The following is a 20585-nucleotide window of genomic DNA, read 5'->3' as shown; positions in this document are numbered from 1 at the left end:
CTATTTGAAAAACCTCATCAGGGAAAGAAGCTGAGAGTATTTATTGGCGCTCTAGAAAATACTCAGGGGTATATCAATAGAGCCAACTGAAGATCATCCTTCCAGTACTAAAGGACATTAGAGAGTGGTTATGGGGAAAGTTAACAGTAGCAAATAATTCTTGTTCTAAATCATGGTATGAAATTTCTAGTCCTGCTCTCACTTCTATAAGGGAGCAGGGGGCTAGAGTAACAATGCATTCCATCTCAGTTATAAGAAAATGACACAGAAGCCTACATATTACCATCACAGCTGTGTGCAGCTATGCATACACCTTGAAGATATGCTAACAAAGACTTTCAAAGACTTATGGGTTTGTATGTTTCCCTATGTATCCTCTACAACAGCTAAGTTTGAGAGGTATGCACCAAATTATGTATTATGTACCAGATTTATGTATGGTACCCGTAACTGTTCTAGAACTAGTCCAATTCTAAAACAGAGTGGCTACAGCAACGTTAATGAGTTATCTTGTTGTGGCATAAGTTATTTTTTAAAATCTGGGATATACGGACATTTACATGGTCTTCATCCTTGTCTATGGGAGACAGACTTCACCTAGTTTACTGTTTAAATGACTGAACTATTTAAACTGCAGTCACTAAAAACCAAATTTTTAATCCCTGTACCAAAAATTTACAGTGGGACTACATACCACTCTTACTTACATTATATAGTATACTCCATTATGGGAAGAAAGCCAATTTATTAAATCTTTAACATTCATTTAATTGTTAAAAACATTCAATATGGAGGTTAAGTGGGACAGCAATATTTAAGGTAGATCGGTCAGGGGGCACCTGGGTGGCGCAGCTGGTTAAGTGTCCGACTCTTGGTTTCCGCTCAGGTCATGATCTTAGGGTTATGGGATCTAGCCCAGTGCTGGGTTCTGCACTCAGCACAGAGTCCGCTTAAGTGAGATTCTCTCTCCCTCTGCCCCTCCACTCCCCCTCACAACAAATAAACAAATCTTTTAAAAACAAACTCCCCCCACCCCCCAAATATCCGCCAGTCTTTTAAAAATAATAATAATAAAGGCTAGGTCAGTTAGGCATGTGAGTTAACATGTGGCCTGGTTTTACTCTGGCATCTGTCTCTAATCTGCCAAGTCAATTTATATTGACTGTTTTTCAGTGATATTGTGATGGTGAAATTAATCCTAAAGGACATGTAAAAAAAACCAGTATCTGAATTCCAAAATAGGTATTATGCTGAAGAGATATACTATCTAGATATAATTCTTCCTACTCAATCTTTTTAGTAGATATTATAATTATGCTAATTTCAGACTATAATTCTTTAAAACTAAAGTACTAAATACTTAGGAAATATGGTTGATTTCTACATCTTTGTAAATTGGTATTTTCTTTGGCTTTGTTTTCTCAGTTTCATAGAGTTCTTTTACATAAATACTATTTTTTTTCAAATGAGAAATATGTCTTGTTTAAAAAAATAGTTTTATCTTAAGAATGAAATGTACTTAGAAATTATAAATAGAGCCTTTCCAACTTATAAACACAGGATGTAAAAATAGTAGTTTTCATCCTAACATCTAGAAAACCAAAAGACACTATACACAAAGCTTAGACATTTGAGGGGCTATACATTTATTTTTGCATAGGTGATGCTAATTCAGATACCTTAATCGAAGTATCCAGCTTCTCAATTTATTATCACCAGAAACAATTTTAAGTCTCAGCTGATCTTGCAGTTTAAGGCCTTTCTAACTTATCCAAACTTGAAAGAACAAGACATCATCAAGATTTCAGAACTCGATTTAGAACTTCCAAAATTAACATTTTTCTTAAGATCTTTTTGTACCTAATATTTAAAACATTCTCATTCATATGCTAGCAAACCAGTTCCAAATGAAACAGCTGAAAATAGTACAACTTTAAAAACATTTGGATTATAAAGTTGTCACTTTAAAGAGAATAAATCCAAAGGGATTTAGCCATTACATTAGCAATGACTGGTAGTCAAGGTCATTCTACAGGCCAAAGGAAGAAAACTGAAGTGTGAATCTCATTTGACTAAAGAAACACAGCAGAAATCCAAAGGCACTAAAACCTATTGATCTAGGGGCATTTTGAATGCTATGTAACAGAAGACAACCAAAACAACTATGATTCCCCCAAAGCAAAACACAGTCACTGTGCTATTTATTTTATAACTGCTCATCTCATCAGAAAGTCTTGCGATATGTGTGTAAGACACTGATTTTGCAGAGATAAAATTATCACATCCTACTTTCAGAAAAGAGAGCTATTTATTAAAAGAAAAAAGAAACAGAATGCAATTCAAATTCAAAACAAAACACAACAAAAAAAAACGTAAATCTTTTCTGGATGAAGAAGAGGTGGTTGGAATAGTCAGGGGATCCAATTTAATGCCACGTTATTTCAAACTATTAGGTTTTTGTGCAATTTCCCTCAAAATTACAAGCAATGAAAATACCCCAGGATACAACTGCTTAATTTTCCAATATAAGACAAACTTGATCATAAAAGCACAATCACAAGGGGATGAAATAATTATAATAGGAGAGGAGTTAGTAAAAGTGTTCAAAATAGTTATGTGCAGTATCCCTTTTCTTGACTTATTAACTTAGCAACTTTTATTGTTATACTCGGTTTTACTCCGTATACTCAGTAGTTTGATCATACCATCTTAACATTTTTTACATTTATTACATGTCTATGTAAACTAATAAAATAACTCTGAAATGTTCTGAATTAACTTTTCAAAATAATAATACAAGACTGAGTTAGGTTTATTTTTGCAGTTTGCTATAATTACATTTTCCTATTTGGTAAATGTTTACTGTGATACAAACTATACAAAAAGCCCAATTTGACCACAGTGCCGATAAAAACAGAATAATTTAATAGAAGTAAGGTGGTACTTGAGAAATCACATAATAAATAAAAATCAAGAAATCCCAACTAGATACACTTTGATGTATATACACTCATGCTCACACAGGTATATTTACACAGATCCCAAAGTAAACTTTATGGTCTCTATGATTCCATTATCTATATATAGGATTATAATTTATCAAAACAAAATCCATAATGGGAATATCATAGCTAAAGTCATTAATATTATATTACCTAAGACTGAAGTGCCAGAAAAGGGACAGTGCATCTCTACGCCATATAAAGCCTTGAATAAATACAAACCCTGATAAAAAGAAAGCGGCGTGCCAGAGATCTCTGAAGACAGTGCCCACGCTGTAAGAGGTGCTGGTACTGTGGCTCTGAGCTGCTCCCTCCTGTGTGTTATCTGTGGTGCTAGAACCATCTCCTTCCCTATGGACTTCCAAATGGGCTGCTTTTCTTAATTTCCTTGATCAGAAGAGATTAAGAGCAGAAGGTGGCTTTAAAATGTTAACAACCACTCTGTTGGTAGCACATTCAAAATTGTGACCAAACATAAAGACAGGAACTTTAATACACAATAAAATTTAGTTATTAACGGGAGAAAAGTTAACGCCAACATTAAGGTACATATTCAAGAGCAACTTCTATAAATGTTGGGTTATTGTTCCTTGTTCACACTGACAGGTGAATGAACATTAGGTTGTAACGATATCATTGGACAGATTTTTACAAAGCATTTCTTCCCTATTTGAATGCCACTTATCTGCAGAAGAAGAAAGAAAAAAATTTAGACAGAGAGAATTACAATCTAACTGATCAACAATGCTATTTATTTAGTGTTGGTATTATCTTTTCACAAGGAGAAGGGTTTAAATCTCAACATCCCCAAACTGCAAATGTCGCAATCTCTTAGCAACCATATTCAAAGGAGGAATTGCTCCAAAAGACCCTTAAACAGAACTCCATTGTGCTGGGTGGCCAGAGAGACTTGCTATGCTTACTTAATCAAGAGACAATATTAAACAACTTTGAATAGTATTTAATAAACAGAATTTAGCTGAATTTTTTTCCTGGCTATTGTTTTTGCTGAAGTATCTTGTAAGTACAAGATTTTGTAAATAGAAGGAATTATCAGCAATTCCAGCTAATATATTCCCTACAATATCAAGTGCCTTGGAAATGAGCTTTAGGAAAGAAAACAAAAACAGGTATGTGGTCTCATAATGGCCTTGAAGCAAACACATAAACTAAATCATTTGGTAGCTAAGCTTCCTGGTCTATTTAATGGAAGAGTGACTTTACAAGATAACATTTTATTCGAGTCAAGAACAATCCTAGATTCAAATTACACAAATCCACACAAAGGCTGCTTTTAAAAGAGTACCTTCTTCTTTTACCCCCTGCACTGATAGGGGGTTTTGGTGTTCTTGTTGACACAATCTGGCAGTGCACAGTTCCCAGGAGCAGCATCAGCCATATTGGCCCAATCACTTCCGTCAGAGGTATGCTATGTGGGCTAGAAGCGGAACAGAATAACACTACTGCAGCAACTACAAAGAGGGAAAGAAAATATGTTTAATTATAGATCTGACAGTCACCTCTAACATTGCTTCTTCCAGATTATTTTTCTAAATTTAAATTAGTTAAAAACATCACTGCAGACAAGCTCTTTCAGACTATTTTTTTGTTTGCCACTGGCTAACCACAGTATTCGGTAATAAACTCCTGGAACAAGATAACATCCAACACAGTCTCTAAAGCACACATTTTTATGCTGCAATGAAAACCAGCTGCATATGAATCCAAGGGCATTCCTGATAAGATCACAGACAATCAAAAGAACCACTAACCTCAAGTGCACTTAATTGCTTTGTTTTACAAACAAGGAAATCTATGATAGGTGTGTAATAAGGCTATAAAGAGCTTCTTTTCAAATAGAGATTTATCTGCTTAGAAATAACAACATAAATTTACTTGGGTAAATTCTTCAGGGAAACGAGTAAACACTCACCAATACTAAGACTGCCACATGAAGAAGAGATCTTGTTTTTGCTTGCTTAGCACCCTCTATACTTTACAGACTGACCTTACGTCTCTCTATCTTTTGGGAGCCTGCCTCCTTTATCTGTCAATCAAATCGTCTTATTTCTCCCACTTTAGGGGCAGATGTGTAATCTAGTCTTACCAGGGTCTTAATTGTGGGCACAGGAATTAATAATGAGATGGGCATGTAAGCTTAGCAGGACCAATCAGAATCTTTTTCACGGATTAACAGAGGTAGTTGGAAAGGCCTTTCTCCCACATCACAAACAGTAAGGACTAAGGAAATATGAAGTTGCCAGGGGCCACATCAGCCACCTCCTTAAGAGAGATGAGACCAGCACAATGAGAATAAAATCACCAGTATAAAAAGTGAGGATATCAGGTGAGCCGCTAGATCCAGAAATGCTTGAACACAGGGCCTATGAGATCCTAATTCTGTTTCAGGACAATTGGAGAATTTGAAAATTAGATTTTTGTGCATTTTGTTAGGTGTGATTATTATAATGTGCTTATGTAAGGTGCATATTTTGAAGAGATACATGTCGATGTATTCAGAAGTAAAACATCATGATGTATCTAAGTTACTTTAACAAACTATATTAAGTACATATTCTAAAATATAATGATTTAATTAAAAAGATGGGCATATGCTATTTAGAATGACTATGTAATATGTAAATCAGGACTCTTTTGAGAGTGAAAGGAGAGTTGTTAATAAAAGCACAAGGACAACACAAGTAGATTTGGACACTTGGACAGTCCCAAGCAAACTGAATAAACGGCTATCCCAGTAATTGTTTTTGTAGTAGTCTATCTAGTTTTCTGGGTTTTTGGAAAATTTTTATGATCAGCGGCATAAACAAAAACAACACTTTTTACAAAAGCTAGCTTGCGTTTTTATTTTATTTTATTTATTTATTTGACAGAGAGAGAGATCACAAGTAGGCAGAGAAGCAGGCAGAGAGAAGAGGGGGAAGCAGGCTCCCCGCTGAGCAGAGGCCAGATGTGGGGCTCAATCCCAGGACCCCAGATCATGACCCGGGCTGAAGGCAGAGACCCATCCCACTGAGCCACTTAGGCACTCCTTGCATTTGGTTTCTGCCACCTGCAACTGAAAGGATCCTGGTCTACCATACCAAGATATAAGCTTCAAATACCAGTTCATCTCCTCACATGTGTTAAAAGGTATCATAAACACAACTACTCAGCTTTATGTCTCCTGAATAATAAGTTCCTTTACAAAGAAAAAAAATAAAAAAGACTTAAATTTTTTAAAATGCCAATCATCTTTATGAATTACCCAGGAATGTAACTCAAAAATCTCTGGTTGTTCTTGAGAGTCCAGAATTTTGAAAACTCTAGTCTTTGCTGTATTTAATATGAACTCTGATGTGACCTTTATTAAATCCCTTTACCTTTTTGAGCCTTGGTTTATTTTTTTGTACAATAAAATAGGATGTAGGTACTATAAATTCATGTGAGGTAATACATACAAAACACTTTGAGGGCACCTGTGTCGCTCAGAGAGTTAAAGCCTCTGCCTTTGGCTGAGGTCATGATCCCAGAATTCTGGGATCAAGACCCTCATCAGGCTCTTCTGCTCAGCGGGGAGCCTGCCTCCACCTCTCTCTCTCTCTTTCTCTACCTGCCTCTCTGCCTACTGTGATCTGTATCTATCAAATAAATAAAATCTTTTTTTTTTTTAAAAAAAAACCACTTTGAAAAGCTTCTTACAGAAGTGAATGTGTACTTAACACTGGCAAATAGTACTTTTATTTGCTATCAGTAACTTAACTATCTTTAAAAAGAAGGGGGATGCAAATGCAACTTAAGAGGTTCAGAGTTTCAGGGCATCTTGGTGGCTCAGTGGGTTAAGCGTCTGCCTTTGGCTCAGGTCATGATCCCAAGGTCCTGGGATCAAACCCCAGATTTTCTCCCTCTTCCTCAGCTGCTCCCCCTACTTGTGTTCTTTCTCTGTCAAATAAATGAATAAAAATCTAAAAAAGGAAAAAGAAAAAAGAAAGAAAAAAAGAGGTTCAAAGTTTCCTGGGGTGCCTGGATGGACCCAGTGGGTTAAGACCTTCACTCTTGATTTCAGCTCAGGTCATGATCCCTGGGTTCTGGGATCAAGCCCAGCATCAGGCTCCATGCTCAGCAAGGAATCTGACATTCTCTCTCTTTCTCTCCCTTTACTCCTCCCCCCACAACTCTCCCTCTCAAATAAATAAATAAATATATTAAAAAAAGAAAAAGAGAAAGAGGTTGAGTTTTGGGCACAGACAAGAACATCTTAAAAAACTTCAGATTTTGTATAACCTCTTTCTGGTTATTTATCTGTATTCTTTCAGCCCTATCAACACCATCCTCTGGTGGGGCTGGGAACCAACAAACCGTATTTTGTATCTTAATAGGAAGTTGTTATATTCTGTAAAATTCTGCCACACGAAGAAGAGATCTTGTTTTTGCTTGCTCAGCAAACTTTATACTTTACAGACCGACCTTATGTCTCTCTATCTTTTGGGAGCCTGCCTCCTTTATCTGCATCAGGAAAAGCTGGGGGCAGGGGAGCAACTTTATTTCTCCCTTTTTTTTTTTTTCCTGGTTGTGCCTGTATCCATATCCCTTCTATGGCCTCAGTTCCTAAGACAGTGGTTCTGGTATAACCTCCAACCTGTTGTTCCCCTTTAAGTGAAGGGTTACGAAGAAATCATTCACTTCTCTTATATACTGTTAAGTTATACTTTTTGATCATTTAATGAAGTCCAATGAACTAGACAGAACTACTGAAGATTTTTGCTGGGCAGTACTTCTACAGATTCCTCTAAGAGTTCAACTAAGACAAAATGTTTTATTAGGCATGAAAGTTCCAAGGCAGGTCTTCACATACTGGTCAAGCAGAACTCTAGGGATAACCATCAGAAATATAAGATATCTGAAGTTTAATTTTTAGGTCAATCTTTGAGATTTAGTGGCAGATGTTAGGCACTGGGAATAGTAAGACAAATAAGACCACAGTCTCTGCTCACTGCCTCTCCTCAATTTTGAAGAAAAGAGGGACATATAAAGAAACAAAATACCTATAATAGACTGAATTACGCCCCCCACCCTATTCATACGTTGATGCCCTACAGTGTCTATATGGATGTAGTAAAGGTTGAATGAAGTCCTAAGGATGGAGCCTTAGTCCAATAGGGCCATTGTCCTTTTAAGGCAAAGAGATACCAGAGATCTCGCTCTGCTCACACACAGCGGAAAGACCATGTGAGGACACAGTGAGCAGGCAGCCATCCACAAGTCAGTAAGAGAGACCTCACCAGACACCAATCTGATGCCACACTGATCTCAGACTTCCAGACTCTAGAACTGTAAGAAAATAAATCTCTGCTGCTTAAGCCACACAGTCTATGGTATTTTGTTATGGCAGCCCAACCAGACTAATACAATACCTATGAAGAGTGCTATATATTGGGAGGGTGGATAGGAAAGGATTCTCAAAGAAGGTGGCACCTGATGCCTAGTCTAACTGAGAAAACAAGTAGATGCAGATTAGGTAAATATAAGGGAAGAAGGCCACTCAAAGAAAGGGGCACATTACATTCCAAGGCAGACAGAATTAAAACACACACACACACACACACACACACACACACAACCACAAACAACACAAAAAAGAAAGAGCAAATAGCTAATTTAGCCTGGTAAAACCTGGGGAGAGATTAAACAAGGGACAGACTAAAACGTGGTTTTCCTCTTGAAGGCAACAATAACTAGGAAGAGATTTAGACTTTAAGTGGCTAGTCTGAATTTCCAATTTAAAAGGTAAAAGGACAGAAGGTAGAAGATATAAGGGCTCTTGGCAGTAATCTGGGTGAGAAATGACATAAGCAAAAAGCATAAATGGAGTCCAGAATACATAGCTGAGATACTTAAAAGGCATGTAATTGAAATAAAAAACTATACACAGTTATACAAAACCAAATCTGACTGCACATGATTCCTTCTACTTCTTAGGAGAAAGGTGGGATAGAGAATAAGGTAATTCAGAGCACTGCACCCTACTTTTCTACGCAAAAATGTGTAGGCACAGGGGTTTCGAGCAGTACCAGCAGATTCCTGGGGTCATTAAGGCTGATATCATTTTGTCACTGGCTGTGACTTGAAGCAGGTTAAATCACTTCTTTTATTTGGTAGGAGAATATTCAGTGTTCATCACTTAGGAACACTTAAAATGTCAAACTTTGGTTCTGAAATGAAAAATATCTTTTTCATGTCTCATCTAACCTGTTTTCCTTATTTAACATAGACAAGCCAGTAAGTAAATTTCAGACACAATATATGCACTCTAGTGCATATAATGACTAGTTTCCATTGTCATTATAACAGCAAAAGACAGAAAATGTTAAATGTTAAATGTCCAATACTGATACAGCACAGAATATTTTATAATAATTTAAAAATGTATTTTTAAGACTCTGATACTTATGATGACGTAAGGCAAAAAAATATAAATTTTTATACAGAATAATCTCAACATTTAAAAATGTTGCAAAGTAAACTGAAAGGCAAGATTTTGAGTAGGTAAATTTAAAAAAAAATTTCCTACATTTTCTGCAAAGAATATTTATTATTTCTTTAATTAGAAACACACACATAGTCTCTCCACTGATAAAAATCACAAACCTTCAGAGTTTACTCCCTTTCATGTATATAAGATGTACCCTGGCTTAAAAGAAACAACTTTACTTAAATAAATGTTTATAGGTTTTATTACATTTTCATTTACTTAAGACATTTATTTGAAAAAAGAGAATATATTTATCTTTTTACTTAAGAGTTTGTTGATAAAACATATTTAAACAATCATTCAGGATTACAATCATGTTTTTAAAAAAGCAAGACATTAGAATGACCGAAAGGGTAACCACTAAATTAAAAATCACTGTTTTTATTAGAGCGCAGGGATGTGAGTGGTGTCTTCCTCAGGCCTCCGAGCGCTCTCCAGCATCATATATTATGCATTATATGCTGTGGCTCTGACTCGGCACCCGAGTGCATCTGTGCTGGTAGGCAGCATGCTGGGACTGTTGAGCATGTGGCTCTGCAGTCAGACTGCTTAGACTTGAATATAGACTCTCCTGCACCTGCAGACTGTGTGACTTTGAACCCTCAGGTCCTTCGGATCCCTTTCTATCAGTTAGGTGGAACACCAGAACCTGTACTTCCCTGCATGGTGGTTGTGAGAATTAAACGAGAATCTGAAGAACACTCAGAAAATGGGGTATAGATTCTCCGTATGGAATGAGGATAGTCTCAGAAGACAATGGTTAAAAGAAATAAGAAACCATGGCTGAGACAGGAAAAATGAACTCATACAGCTTGTATAAAAAAGACTGCTAGTAGGTATATGTGGTATGTATGTGCATTTGAAGAGACTTTCTAATGGTTAAATACCTCTCAATCTGTATTTTTCTTTAGCCATCCACAGATTCTAATTTTCATTAAATTATACTGGAAAATAACTGCTTTGTTTTTTCAAACATTTTTAATACCAAACCAGCTATATGTTATTAAATGAAATATCACAATCAATGTGTATCTTCACACTTAGTATAATTAGTACGTGTTTTTTTTAAAAGCCTTAGTAACTCTAAATACATAACACCCTGAAAGTTAAAAGCAGAATGAATTTCTATCACTTAATTATACCTTGCAGAAGATAAAGGACAAGAAGCCAGAAAAAGATGACTTTTGATGTTACTTGTAACCACCACCGGAAGAAAAAGGGGAAAAACACAACTCGAACAATTCCCTTTCTAGTCAGAGAAGTCCAAGGACTTTCAGGTTTTGCCTTTGCAAATGCAGACCCTGGAAAAAGTAAAATAAAATGACATAGTACATTTATCATTCTTTAATTTCCTTTGAGAAAAAATTTCAATATCTGAAGAAAAACTATGTCTAATTTTATTTCACATTACACTGTGAGAAATGCCCAATTTGGGGTATTAGACACATTTAAAAACATTCTTCATGCTATCATATTAACTCAGGTACTCTGAAAAAAACAACTTTTAACTGAAATAACAAAATTTCTCCCACATAATTTATAAATATAAGACAATGTTCAAATGTCAGTTTCAATTAGGAATTAAATTTACTTTAAAAAAAAAAGTTACTTTCATTTTTATAACCAAGCCATATAGTTTGCTAGGCAAACACAAGCTGGTTTTCTTTTCTTTTTATTATTTCTTAGACCGATCTTTAGTGGGAGTAAAGACTAGTCAATGGTATTTAAATACCTCCATTATCCCTTTCTTGTACAAGTCCTGCCTTCACTTACACTCACATTGCTTTTATTCCTACAAATATATATCTAACCCACTTTGAATTCTCTTCCTTCAAGGTCAATTTCTAATTGCATTAAGCTTTAATTTATTCAAGACTCACCTCTTACAAGATCAACATCTATGAGGTCTGGTTTCACATGTGCTGTTTTCTTTGGTTTATTCCTTAAACCCTACAATATATTAAAGTAGAAATGGTAAGAGAGTAGATCTTAGAAGTCCTTATCACAAGAAAAAAAAATCTTTGTAACTGGGTATGGGGATGGATGTTCACTACTTATTGTGGTATCATTTCTCAATACGTACATATCTCAACATATATAAATATCAAATATGGAATCGTGCTGAATACCTAAAAGTAATATTATCCCATATGTCAATTATACCTCAATAAAAAAATAGTATTGGAATTCAATAGATGTATTTTAAAATCCAGGCTAATACAAAATAATCAAATTCTAAAGATTTCAACTAAAAAAAAAAACCTTTAAGGAATATACTGGAGAAAAATATAAAACACGACATCTTTGTTACAACTGGAACATAAATATAGTATTTTAATACATTTTATTATTTCCCAAAAGGATCAATTTAGGGATGTGTAGACAGGGGAGGGCTGTTTATTACTGAAAGCAAAATTCTAGAACAAAGACTATCCCTACAACCCAATCTAGATGTGCAGTCTGAGATGGTCCATGAGACTGTGTGAGCCCAGGTTTGCACAGGAGAGTGTGTTGAGGCTGGCTGGGGGAGCAGGGGCCCTGAGAGGCCCTCAGGGATGATGCTGGGGATGCTGCTGCAGGAAGCAGTAGCTCACAAAGCTGGGGACAGACAGGGATGCAGACTTCTCAGCTGATGCCAACACGTGGGGATGGTATTAGCTGAGACCCAGAGAGGATGATGCATACCTCAGGATCGCCACTATATTCACATGCCAACCACTAAGGAGACCACGATACCACCTAGTCACCTTAGAACTTAGACGCCATGCCCAGGCGAAGGAGGAGGGAAAAGCGGAAGTCACAAATTGAATTAGTTTAAACTCGGAATTATTGAACAATAAGGTTAAGTTTCTGCCACCAGTGTACAGAATGGGAATAAGGGTGGAGATCAAAATCATCGAACACACACACACACACACACAACTTAAAAGGAGGATGTTAAGAATTGGAAGGGCTTAGGCTAAATTCCCCAAGAAGCCAAGTGCTGAGATATGAGACACGGTGTTTAGATGATTTGTTTACTATTCACTCAATTAATCAAGTAACTGAGCAGTAAATTCTATTTGGTCCTGATCCAAAAAACGATGACCCCTAAGGTAAAAATTTAGTTAAGTACTGTTTGCATCCAAAACAAAGAAGAGGAGACTACTTGAACTCAGAATTAACTGAGATGTTTAAACCAAATGCACCCTGAAATCAAGAAGCAATGAACTGTTGAACCCTTTCAAATAGTCTGTCCATGTGAAGTTGGAAACTACTCAAGAGGTACAAAAACAAGAGAAAAAAAGAGGATAGAAGACATAGTCATGGTAGTTTTATATATAGTCGGTCCTCATATTCATAGATTCTTTATTTGCAAATTTATTTTATTCCCAAATCAATATTTGCTGCACTTTGCAGTCATTTGCAAATATGCACGAAGTTAAGAGTGGCAAAAAATTTGAGTCACCCAATGTGCACACTCCCAGCTGCAAACAAGGCAACAATGTGCCTTCTTATTTCAGCTCTCATGCTGAAAATAAATATCCTTTTCACAGTCAATTTCATGCTGGGTTTTGCTTTTTTTGTACTTCTTGTTGGTAATTTTGTTGTTTAAAAATGGACCTCAAGGGACGCCTGGGTGGCGCAGTTGGTTGGACGGCTGCCTTCGGCTCAGGGCGTGATCCTGGAGTCCCGGGATCGAGTCCCACATCAGGCTCCCAGCTCCATGGGGAGTCTGCTTCGCTCTCTGACCTTCTCCTCGCTCATGCTCTCTCTCACTGTCTCTCTCTCTCAAATAAATAAATAAAATCTTAAAAAAAAAAAATGGACCTCAAGCACAGTACTGAAGTGCGGTCTAGTGGTCTAGTGTTCCTACGTGTAAAGAAGGCTGTGATGTGCCTCACTGAGAAGATGTGTGCTAGATGAGCTATGTTTGGGCTTGAGTTACAGTGTCATTGGCCATGAGTTCAGTTGTTAATGCAGCAACAACATCTATTAAACAAGGTGTCTTTCAACAGAAACATACATAAAACAAGGATATGTACTGATCACTTGATAAAGTGTGACTAGAGGTGGAGAAATGCTCAGTATCTACTAATTCAGTGTTCATGCTGACTTTATAGAATGTAACTCCTATGAATTAATGAGACCTGACTGCATCTGTACTTTATTTCCCATTTTAATTCATGATAGAGTGGCTCGCAGACTGAATCATCCCCAGTATTTTGCAAACTGGAAAAGCAATTCAAATAATACATACATGTAAAAACAAAATTTCATTAATAGAGAACTATTTAAATTTGGTATGAAATTTGAGATTTAACCTTTATTACTGCCAACATTTTTTAACAGTACTACATATTTTGATTTACTTCTTTTATACATTATTTTTCACATAATTTGTAAATAATCTTATTGCCAATGTTTTATGACAAATCTGAAGCTTAATTTACTGCTGTATACCTAAAATTTTTATCATGTTGTTTAAAGAATTTAAAGTTCTTATGAGAGGAACAGTAAATTAACTTGATTTATGCAATTGTGTTGTTTTTCAACATGTTCATTCTTCTTGACCTCTTTCATATGTGGTTCATTTCCTATTTAATATTTTATTAAAACTTTAGTTTGAGCTACACTGTAGAGTCACAGTACAATTGCCGGTTTTATTTATTTATTTATTTATTTAGAGAGAGAAAGTATGTGCACATGAACAGGGGAAGGAGGAGGTAGAAGGAGAGGGAGAGCACGAATCTTAAACAGGCTCCATGCCCAGCAGAGACTGACATAGGGCTCGATCTCACAACCTTAAGATCATGACTTGAGCCAAAAATCAAGAGTCAGACACTTAACTATTTATTATATTTTTTTCTAATTGCCAGCTTTGATAAAACTCACCTTCACGGTAACATATCAGAATATTTAGAGAGTTTAAAATAAGAAAAACAAAGAAAAACTTCACTGATATATCATCTAACATTAATGATTTTAAACACAAAAGATATTAGCACCCATATGTAAGCATTCGTAAGATCTGATTTTAATTATGTAGATATTTTAAGCTGGAAAATTTTAAGTTGGTTTAGAATACACTATATTCATGCAAAATGGCATAGCTTTCAGGACCATCATTACTGACCATCAAAAAGTTTACATGAACAAACAAAAAATGAAAGCTAAGTTCAAAAGAAAAGATTTTAGCAACTACTGACTTAACTAGAAAGTAGAAACAATCAGGCACTATAAATATAATCTCCAAGAAATCCAAGTAATATATTCTTTATTGAATATACACTTAAACTCTGAGATTACATTCCTAAGGCACAATAACACAAATTATATGAAATTTTGAATTTTTTAAAATCTGTAAGTACACAGATAGTATTGAGTCAAAAAGCTTATAACAGCTGTTTAAATTTAGAAAGTACTTCTGTTCAACGATGCAGACATCCCATGGATGGAACTATTATAATACTGCTATTCCACCAAAGGACATAACCATCAGTTTCACTTTCCAGAAATCCTATTTAGTTTCCCCATCCTGTTTTTCCTCTATAATGATTTTAAATAGCATGCTTCTTTTTTTATTAAAGATTTATAACTCTAGTAAGTACTAAAACTGGGGGAAATTCCATTTACTTTTAAATTTGGGTCAAGGTGAACAGAAAATGGAAGTTTTGGGTTATAATTTCTAAAATGTTTAAGAAAAAAAATAATTTGCAACTTAGAAAAGACTTTAGCAATATCAACTAAGGTCTTCAATTTAAAAAAATAGACATTTCCAAGGAATATATTCTCACGGCTTTCTTTGGTTTCTTTAGTTGCTGCTCACTGCTGTGACAGTAAGAGAGGACAGTAAGAGAGAGGACAAACGCATTCTGTATAGTGTTTTCTAAGGATGAGGTACAGTGTTTTGGGTTTCTTTTTAAATCAAATATTAATATTAACAGACCACGGTTGTATCTCTACCTTCCTTAGAATAAATGCAAAATTATTTTACACTATAAACAGTTTGCCTCCACAAGGGAATGTTTCAGGCTTATCAACAAAGTGACCCCTTTATTTAATCCAAAATAATAAGAGTAAGCTTTAATACTGCTTTTACTTCTTCACTTACTATTATAAAACACTATCTTTAAAGGGAGACATACTTCAGAAAAAAATTACAGATCTTAGCCTTCTCCAAGTTCACCCTGTCAGTGCATCAAGGAACGGCTAACATAATCCTCTGTTACCCTAACTTCTGTTTAGGCATTAAAATAGTTCTGAAAGTGAGGAATGTAGTATTTTCTGATGAGCGGCTTAAACGGTTTCAAGGCCTCTTATAAACCTGCATGCTGCTCTTTGCTTCCTTGAGTATCCTTACTCTGCACAATACTCTTGCCAGACTACTGTCTCATGGATCTCTTACCTCCTTCCCTTTTATCTCTTCCTTTACCTATTCATTAAATGTTGTTTCCCAGGGTTCTGTTCTCAGCCTTTTCCTGTCATCAGCCAGTGTAAATCGCACTCCTACAGTTGTATTGATATAATGTGTTATAAATAAATGTGTATAGCACACATATACATACTGATATACACACACTTTCACACCGAGGACTCCCAAATCTCCCTCCCAAGTACCACCTGAGTATTTCTAAAGCACAATTTACAAATCTGTTCCTCTTCTAGTATTTCTCACCACGCCTGAGTGAAGTTTCTAAAACACAAATTTAATCAGGTAACTTTTTCTGTTTAAAATCCTTCAATGTAACCCTCATCATTTTCCAGATTATGTTCAGACTCTCCCAGGTGAGTCAGTTAAGCCCCTGACTCCCATTTTCCTTTCTAGATTCATGACCAACCACCCCAATCTCCTTCCTCCATCCAACCCATTACCAGGCAAGTTCCTTGAGGATTCCTCAGTCAGTCCTGTTCCTTCTTTCCTGCATGTTTATTTTCATATGCTCTTCATTTTGTCTGGAATGTTTTCCTCATTCTCCCCAATGTTTGTCAAACTCAGCTGATGAGTCACTTCCTCTGAAAATCTTTCCTAACCTCCCCAGGGCTGCTTCCCCCTGCAGTCCCCAACAGAGACCTAAACTGAATCGATCTCATTTGTAATTATGAATCTCATCTACACAATTATAATCCATTCCATCTTTCCCATGATTTAATCCTGTATTTAACACATAGCAGGTGCTTACAGCAACTTAAATTCTTCCTGAAAATAGTTTAAAGATTAAAACTGACCAATGGCAAAGAATCTTGCTCTTTATTATAGATGACTAAGTTGTTTAAACACTGAGATTTTTTTTTTTGACAGATTTTTAAGAAACTATAGACACAGGTTTCCAATCTAACATAAACCTTGTCATACAAAATAGAAAATGTCAAGCCACTGAAGTAACATTCTCTGGGCTCAGATTAAATTTAGCTCGTGCAGGAACACACAGATTAGTATTATCTATGCAAATGAAAAATATAACTCTTATTATCAAAAAGGAGCAATTGCTAAGAAACAGAACAAGTTTAGTGAAAAAATAGTTTTCATGCTAGAAAGGTAGCCCATGAGAATGTCTTATCAGCATAAGTGATTACATGTTTAAGAAGAAACCACCTACTACAAAAACATTTCTATTAAATGCTTTACGTTCTTAAGTTCTTTTTAAAAATGACCAACTCTTCAGCGGCTCTACTTGCGTCCAAGTCATTTTGTTAGTAGCACCAAAAGCAGATCTCAATGAAGCAGAGCAGCACTTGACAGGACCACTCAGGCGGGAAAAGTCCTGAAATACTTACCAGTTTAATAAACTGTACAGAGCAATGACAGCATCAAAGGGGAGGAAAAGCAAACTAGAAGTATAAGGTGACAAGTGAAAGGGGAAGAGAGCTGATAAAAAATAATCATTAGAAAATAATTTTAAAAAGAACAGAGGATGCTAAAAAGCAAAAAACAAAACAACAAACAAAAAAACCCATCAGAGGTAAAGACACATGACTCCACCAGCATAAGAGTTTACCTCTGTATTTAAAAGTTTGGATAGAATAAGTAATATTTATACCTTAAAAGTGTATGGGAAGATAAAAGACAAAATGTGGTTAACAATCAATTTATAGAACTATGTTTCAGAATATATGAAATGAAATAAACTTGTTACCTTGATTTCTCTTTGCTCGACAGATTTTTCCCATATTTGTTGATCATATGCTCCAATCTATGTAAATAAATAAAATACAATATTGCATTAAATGATCTTTGTTGGTACCTGTCCAATAGCTATAACTCTGCTTGCATTATAAGCAACTCTGCGTTCATTCAGCACCAAGTACGTTCAGCTTTACCTCAGACTTCTGGGATCAATATTGTATTGCAGTAGTTCTCAAAGGTACAGCTTCAGGACCAGCAGTTTTAGCATCATGTGGGAACTTGCTGAAAATGCCAACTCTCTGGCCTCACCCCAAAGCTGCTCAGTCATATGGCTGTGGCCCCAACTATCTGCGTTTTAAAAATTCCTCTAGATGATTCTGATACACTACTAAAGTTTGAGAACCACTGCCCTAAGGGAATCCTTTATTTAAAATAAACATAGCTCTGGTACCTCCAAGAAAAAACTACCAATAATAAATCCTATGGAGTTATTTTTAAAGAAAATACAAATGGGCGCACCTGGGTGGCTCAGTTGGTTAAGCAACTGCCTTCAGCGCAGGTCATGATTCTGGAGTCCCAGGATCAAGTCCCACATTGGGCTCCCTGCTTGGCAGGGAGTCTGCTTCTCCCTCTGATCTCTTCCCTCTCATGCTCTCTTTCTCTCTCATTCTCTCTCTCTCAAATAAGTTTCAAAAACTTTAAAAAAAGAAAATACGAATGTTCTAGAGAATTAAAAATTCATAAGCATATAGATCAAAATTACCACTTGGCTTACAGTTTAAACTAGAAAAGTCTTGAAAGTGATTGAAGATGCAGGGTAAATATTAGGAAGTAGAATTCCTTTTAGCTTCTATGCCCATCACTCTCAGATGCTGTAAAGTTCTCGAACTACACCTTCACCTGGGCAGGATGAACAAACCATTCTTACTGTCTGTCTCTAAGTTCTTTGCTGTTAACACAGATTGTCCCCAGTGTCCAACAGGACACGGAAGTGGGTCATTAGCTTATAGTTTTAACTGAGGATTTTCACTTTTAGCATTAATTGAAAACTAGAATTCTGAGAAATTAAAATTACTTCAGTTAATTACTAGATGAGACAGATAGAGACCAGATTCAGGCAGAGGTATTATGAGGATATTCAGTAAAGAGTATTTTCTGACTCATGACATCATTCTACCCAAAAGAATTTTTATCTATAACACTCGTTAAAATCTTGTTTCAAGAAATGAGAAATTGAGAATCCAAGCTGGTTTAAAGACAGACATCAAGGGGGTAGAATAAAATGATTACATGACTCCATAAGTGCCTTTCATTTTGATTATTCGCTCTTACATATCATCTTATTCATACTAACTTCTCCAGTCCTTTAAATCCTTTTCTTTTTCATCAACTTCCTGTGACTCCTTTCTTTTTTTTTTTTTTTAATTTATTTGTCAGAGAGAGAGAGCACAGGCAGACAGAGTGGCAGGCAGAGTCAGAGGGAGCAGCAGGCTCCCTGCCGAGCAAGAAGCCCGATGTGGGACTCGATCCCAGGATGCCGGGATCATGACCTGAGCCGAAGGCAGTCACTTAACCAACTGAGCCACCCAGGCGTCCCTCCTTTCTTATTTTTAAAAATCACTTTGTGATATACTATACCCTGCAAATTAAAATCTTACGACACCTAGACCAAGCCACATGGACTGAACAACTCACGTACATGTAACCAAAATTGCCAGGAGTCTCTCTCTCTAAAGTAGGACAGATTAGCAATAACCAACTGGTTGGACTTAATGGCAGAGCTGACCTGCAGTAACTAGTTGTCTTTTACCCTCCTAAATTTTAAATTCAATCAATCATCTTCTTTAAAAATCAAAAAAGATAAATATGGGAACACAAAATTCTACAGGAGCAATTCTCCTCTAACTTGATAATTCAGAATGACTGAGTTTAATTCAATCAAACCTTATTTTTAAAATGTGCAACGATTTCAATGGCACTGTATGCTGTTTAGTGAAACAAAAACCCAAACTAATAAAGAACAGGTACTGATATGTTTTAATGATTATTCTGGCAGTATTTTGTTTTCACATACAAAAGAATGCACTAAATTCTCTTTAAAAAGAACTCTATTTTTATGTCAAGATGACAAGAATATGGACATGGAAATGTATGTCCCACAATTTTAAAATAAGGGAAAACAAAATAATGCATATGCAAAAGACCAAATCAGAAATGCATGTCAGTCCTTGGCCTACATAGGTCTGATGCAATCCCAGCATGGTACGCAAGAGCTCCAGACTTAAAAAGGCTCAGAAAGTCTAACAAATCCTGTGGGGAAGAGGTGGCTAAAAGTGGAAAAGTTTTTGAAGGCTGAGGTACTTGTAAATAGCAATACTTGTAAATAATACTTGTAAATAACTCTAAAAAAGGGCAGTGGTTGTGAGGTACAATCTTATAAAAAGGATAAAGATGGCTTATTTTATTGGAGTTCATTTTTCCTCCCAAAGATTTGATGGGTTAGAGGAAGAACAGCTTTCACTGTAATAGAATGTGGGATCTTAACCCCCCCCTTTTTTTCAAACTAGATAAATGTCACTTTCAATTACAAGCAGTTAAATGTCTTTCCAGGGGAGACATCAGTTTTCCTTTGCAGAGGACATATTTTGTTTTAAAAACACTACCAGATAGACCTTTCAGTTACATGAGCAAATAGACCACTTTCTTGAAAAACAGTGTGAGGGTGCCATGAACCTAAATGCAGGTATTTTACCTGGTCATGGCTCTGCTTAATAATGCACATGCCATTAACAAATTAGTCTTAAGTATAAATTCAGACTGAATTGTGTCTGAAAATTATCTGTTTCTTGGGATGTATGTGTGGCACATCAAAGGTCTCCTGAAATCAGGGTGGTGGCACGATGCCAGAAGGGACAGGGAAGGAATTCTAAAGACCCCTTCTGATCTA

At 36.0% G+C, this 20585-nt stretch overlaps 1 protein-coding gene across 4 annotated transcripts in view; it reads right to left on the bottom strand.

Moving 5' to 3' along the window:
* The window catches only part of PHTF2 (putative homeodomain transcription factor 2), a 120673-nt gene that overhangs the window by 36649 nt on the left and 63439 nt on the right, over positions 1–20585 (bottom strand). For all 4 annotated transcript variants that reach the window (XM_044245890.1, XM_044245891.1, XM_044245892.1 and 1 more), the window contains exons 3-7: positions 17649–17705; positions 11412–11481; positions 10674–10832; positions 4309–4474; positions 3225–3389 (exon numbers count right to left, since the gene is read on the bottom strand). In XM_044245890.1, the coding sequence (XP_044101825.1) occupies positions 3225–3389; positions 4309–4474; positions 10674–10832; positions 11412–11481; positions 17649–17705 (617 nt within the window). The remainder of the gene's footprint in view (positions 1–3224; positions 3390–4308; positions 4475–10673; positions 10833–11411; positions 11482–17648; positions 17706–20585) is intronic.

This window comes from Neovison vison, chromosome 4, assembly GCF_020171115.1.
Source record: "Neovison vison isolate M4711 chromosome 4, ASM_NN_V1, whole genome shotgun sequence".
In the NCBI taxonomy this organism is placed as follows: domain Eukaryota; kingdom Metazoa; phylum Chordata; class Mammalia; order Carnivora; family Mustelidae; genus Neogale; species Neogale vison.
This window is presented reverse-complemented; position numbering and strand designations above follow the sequence as displayed.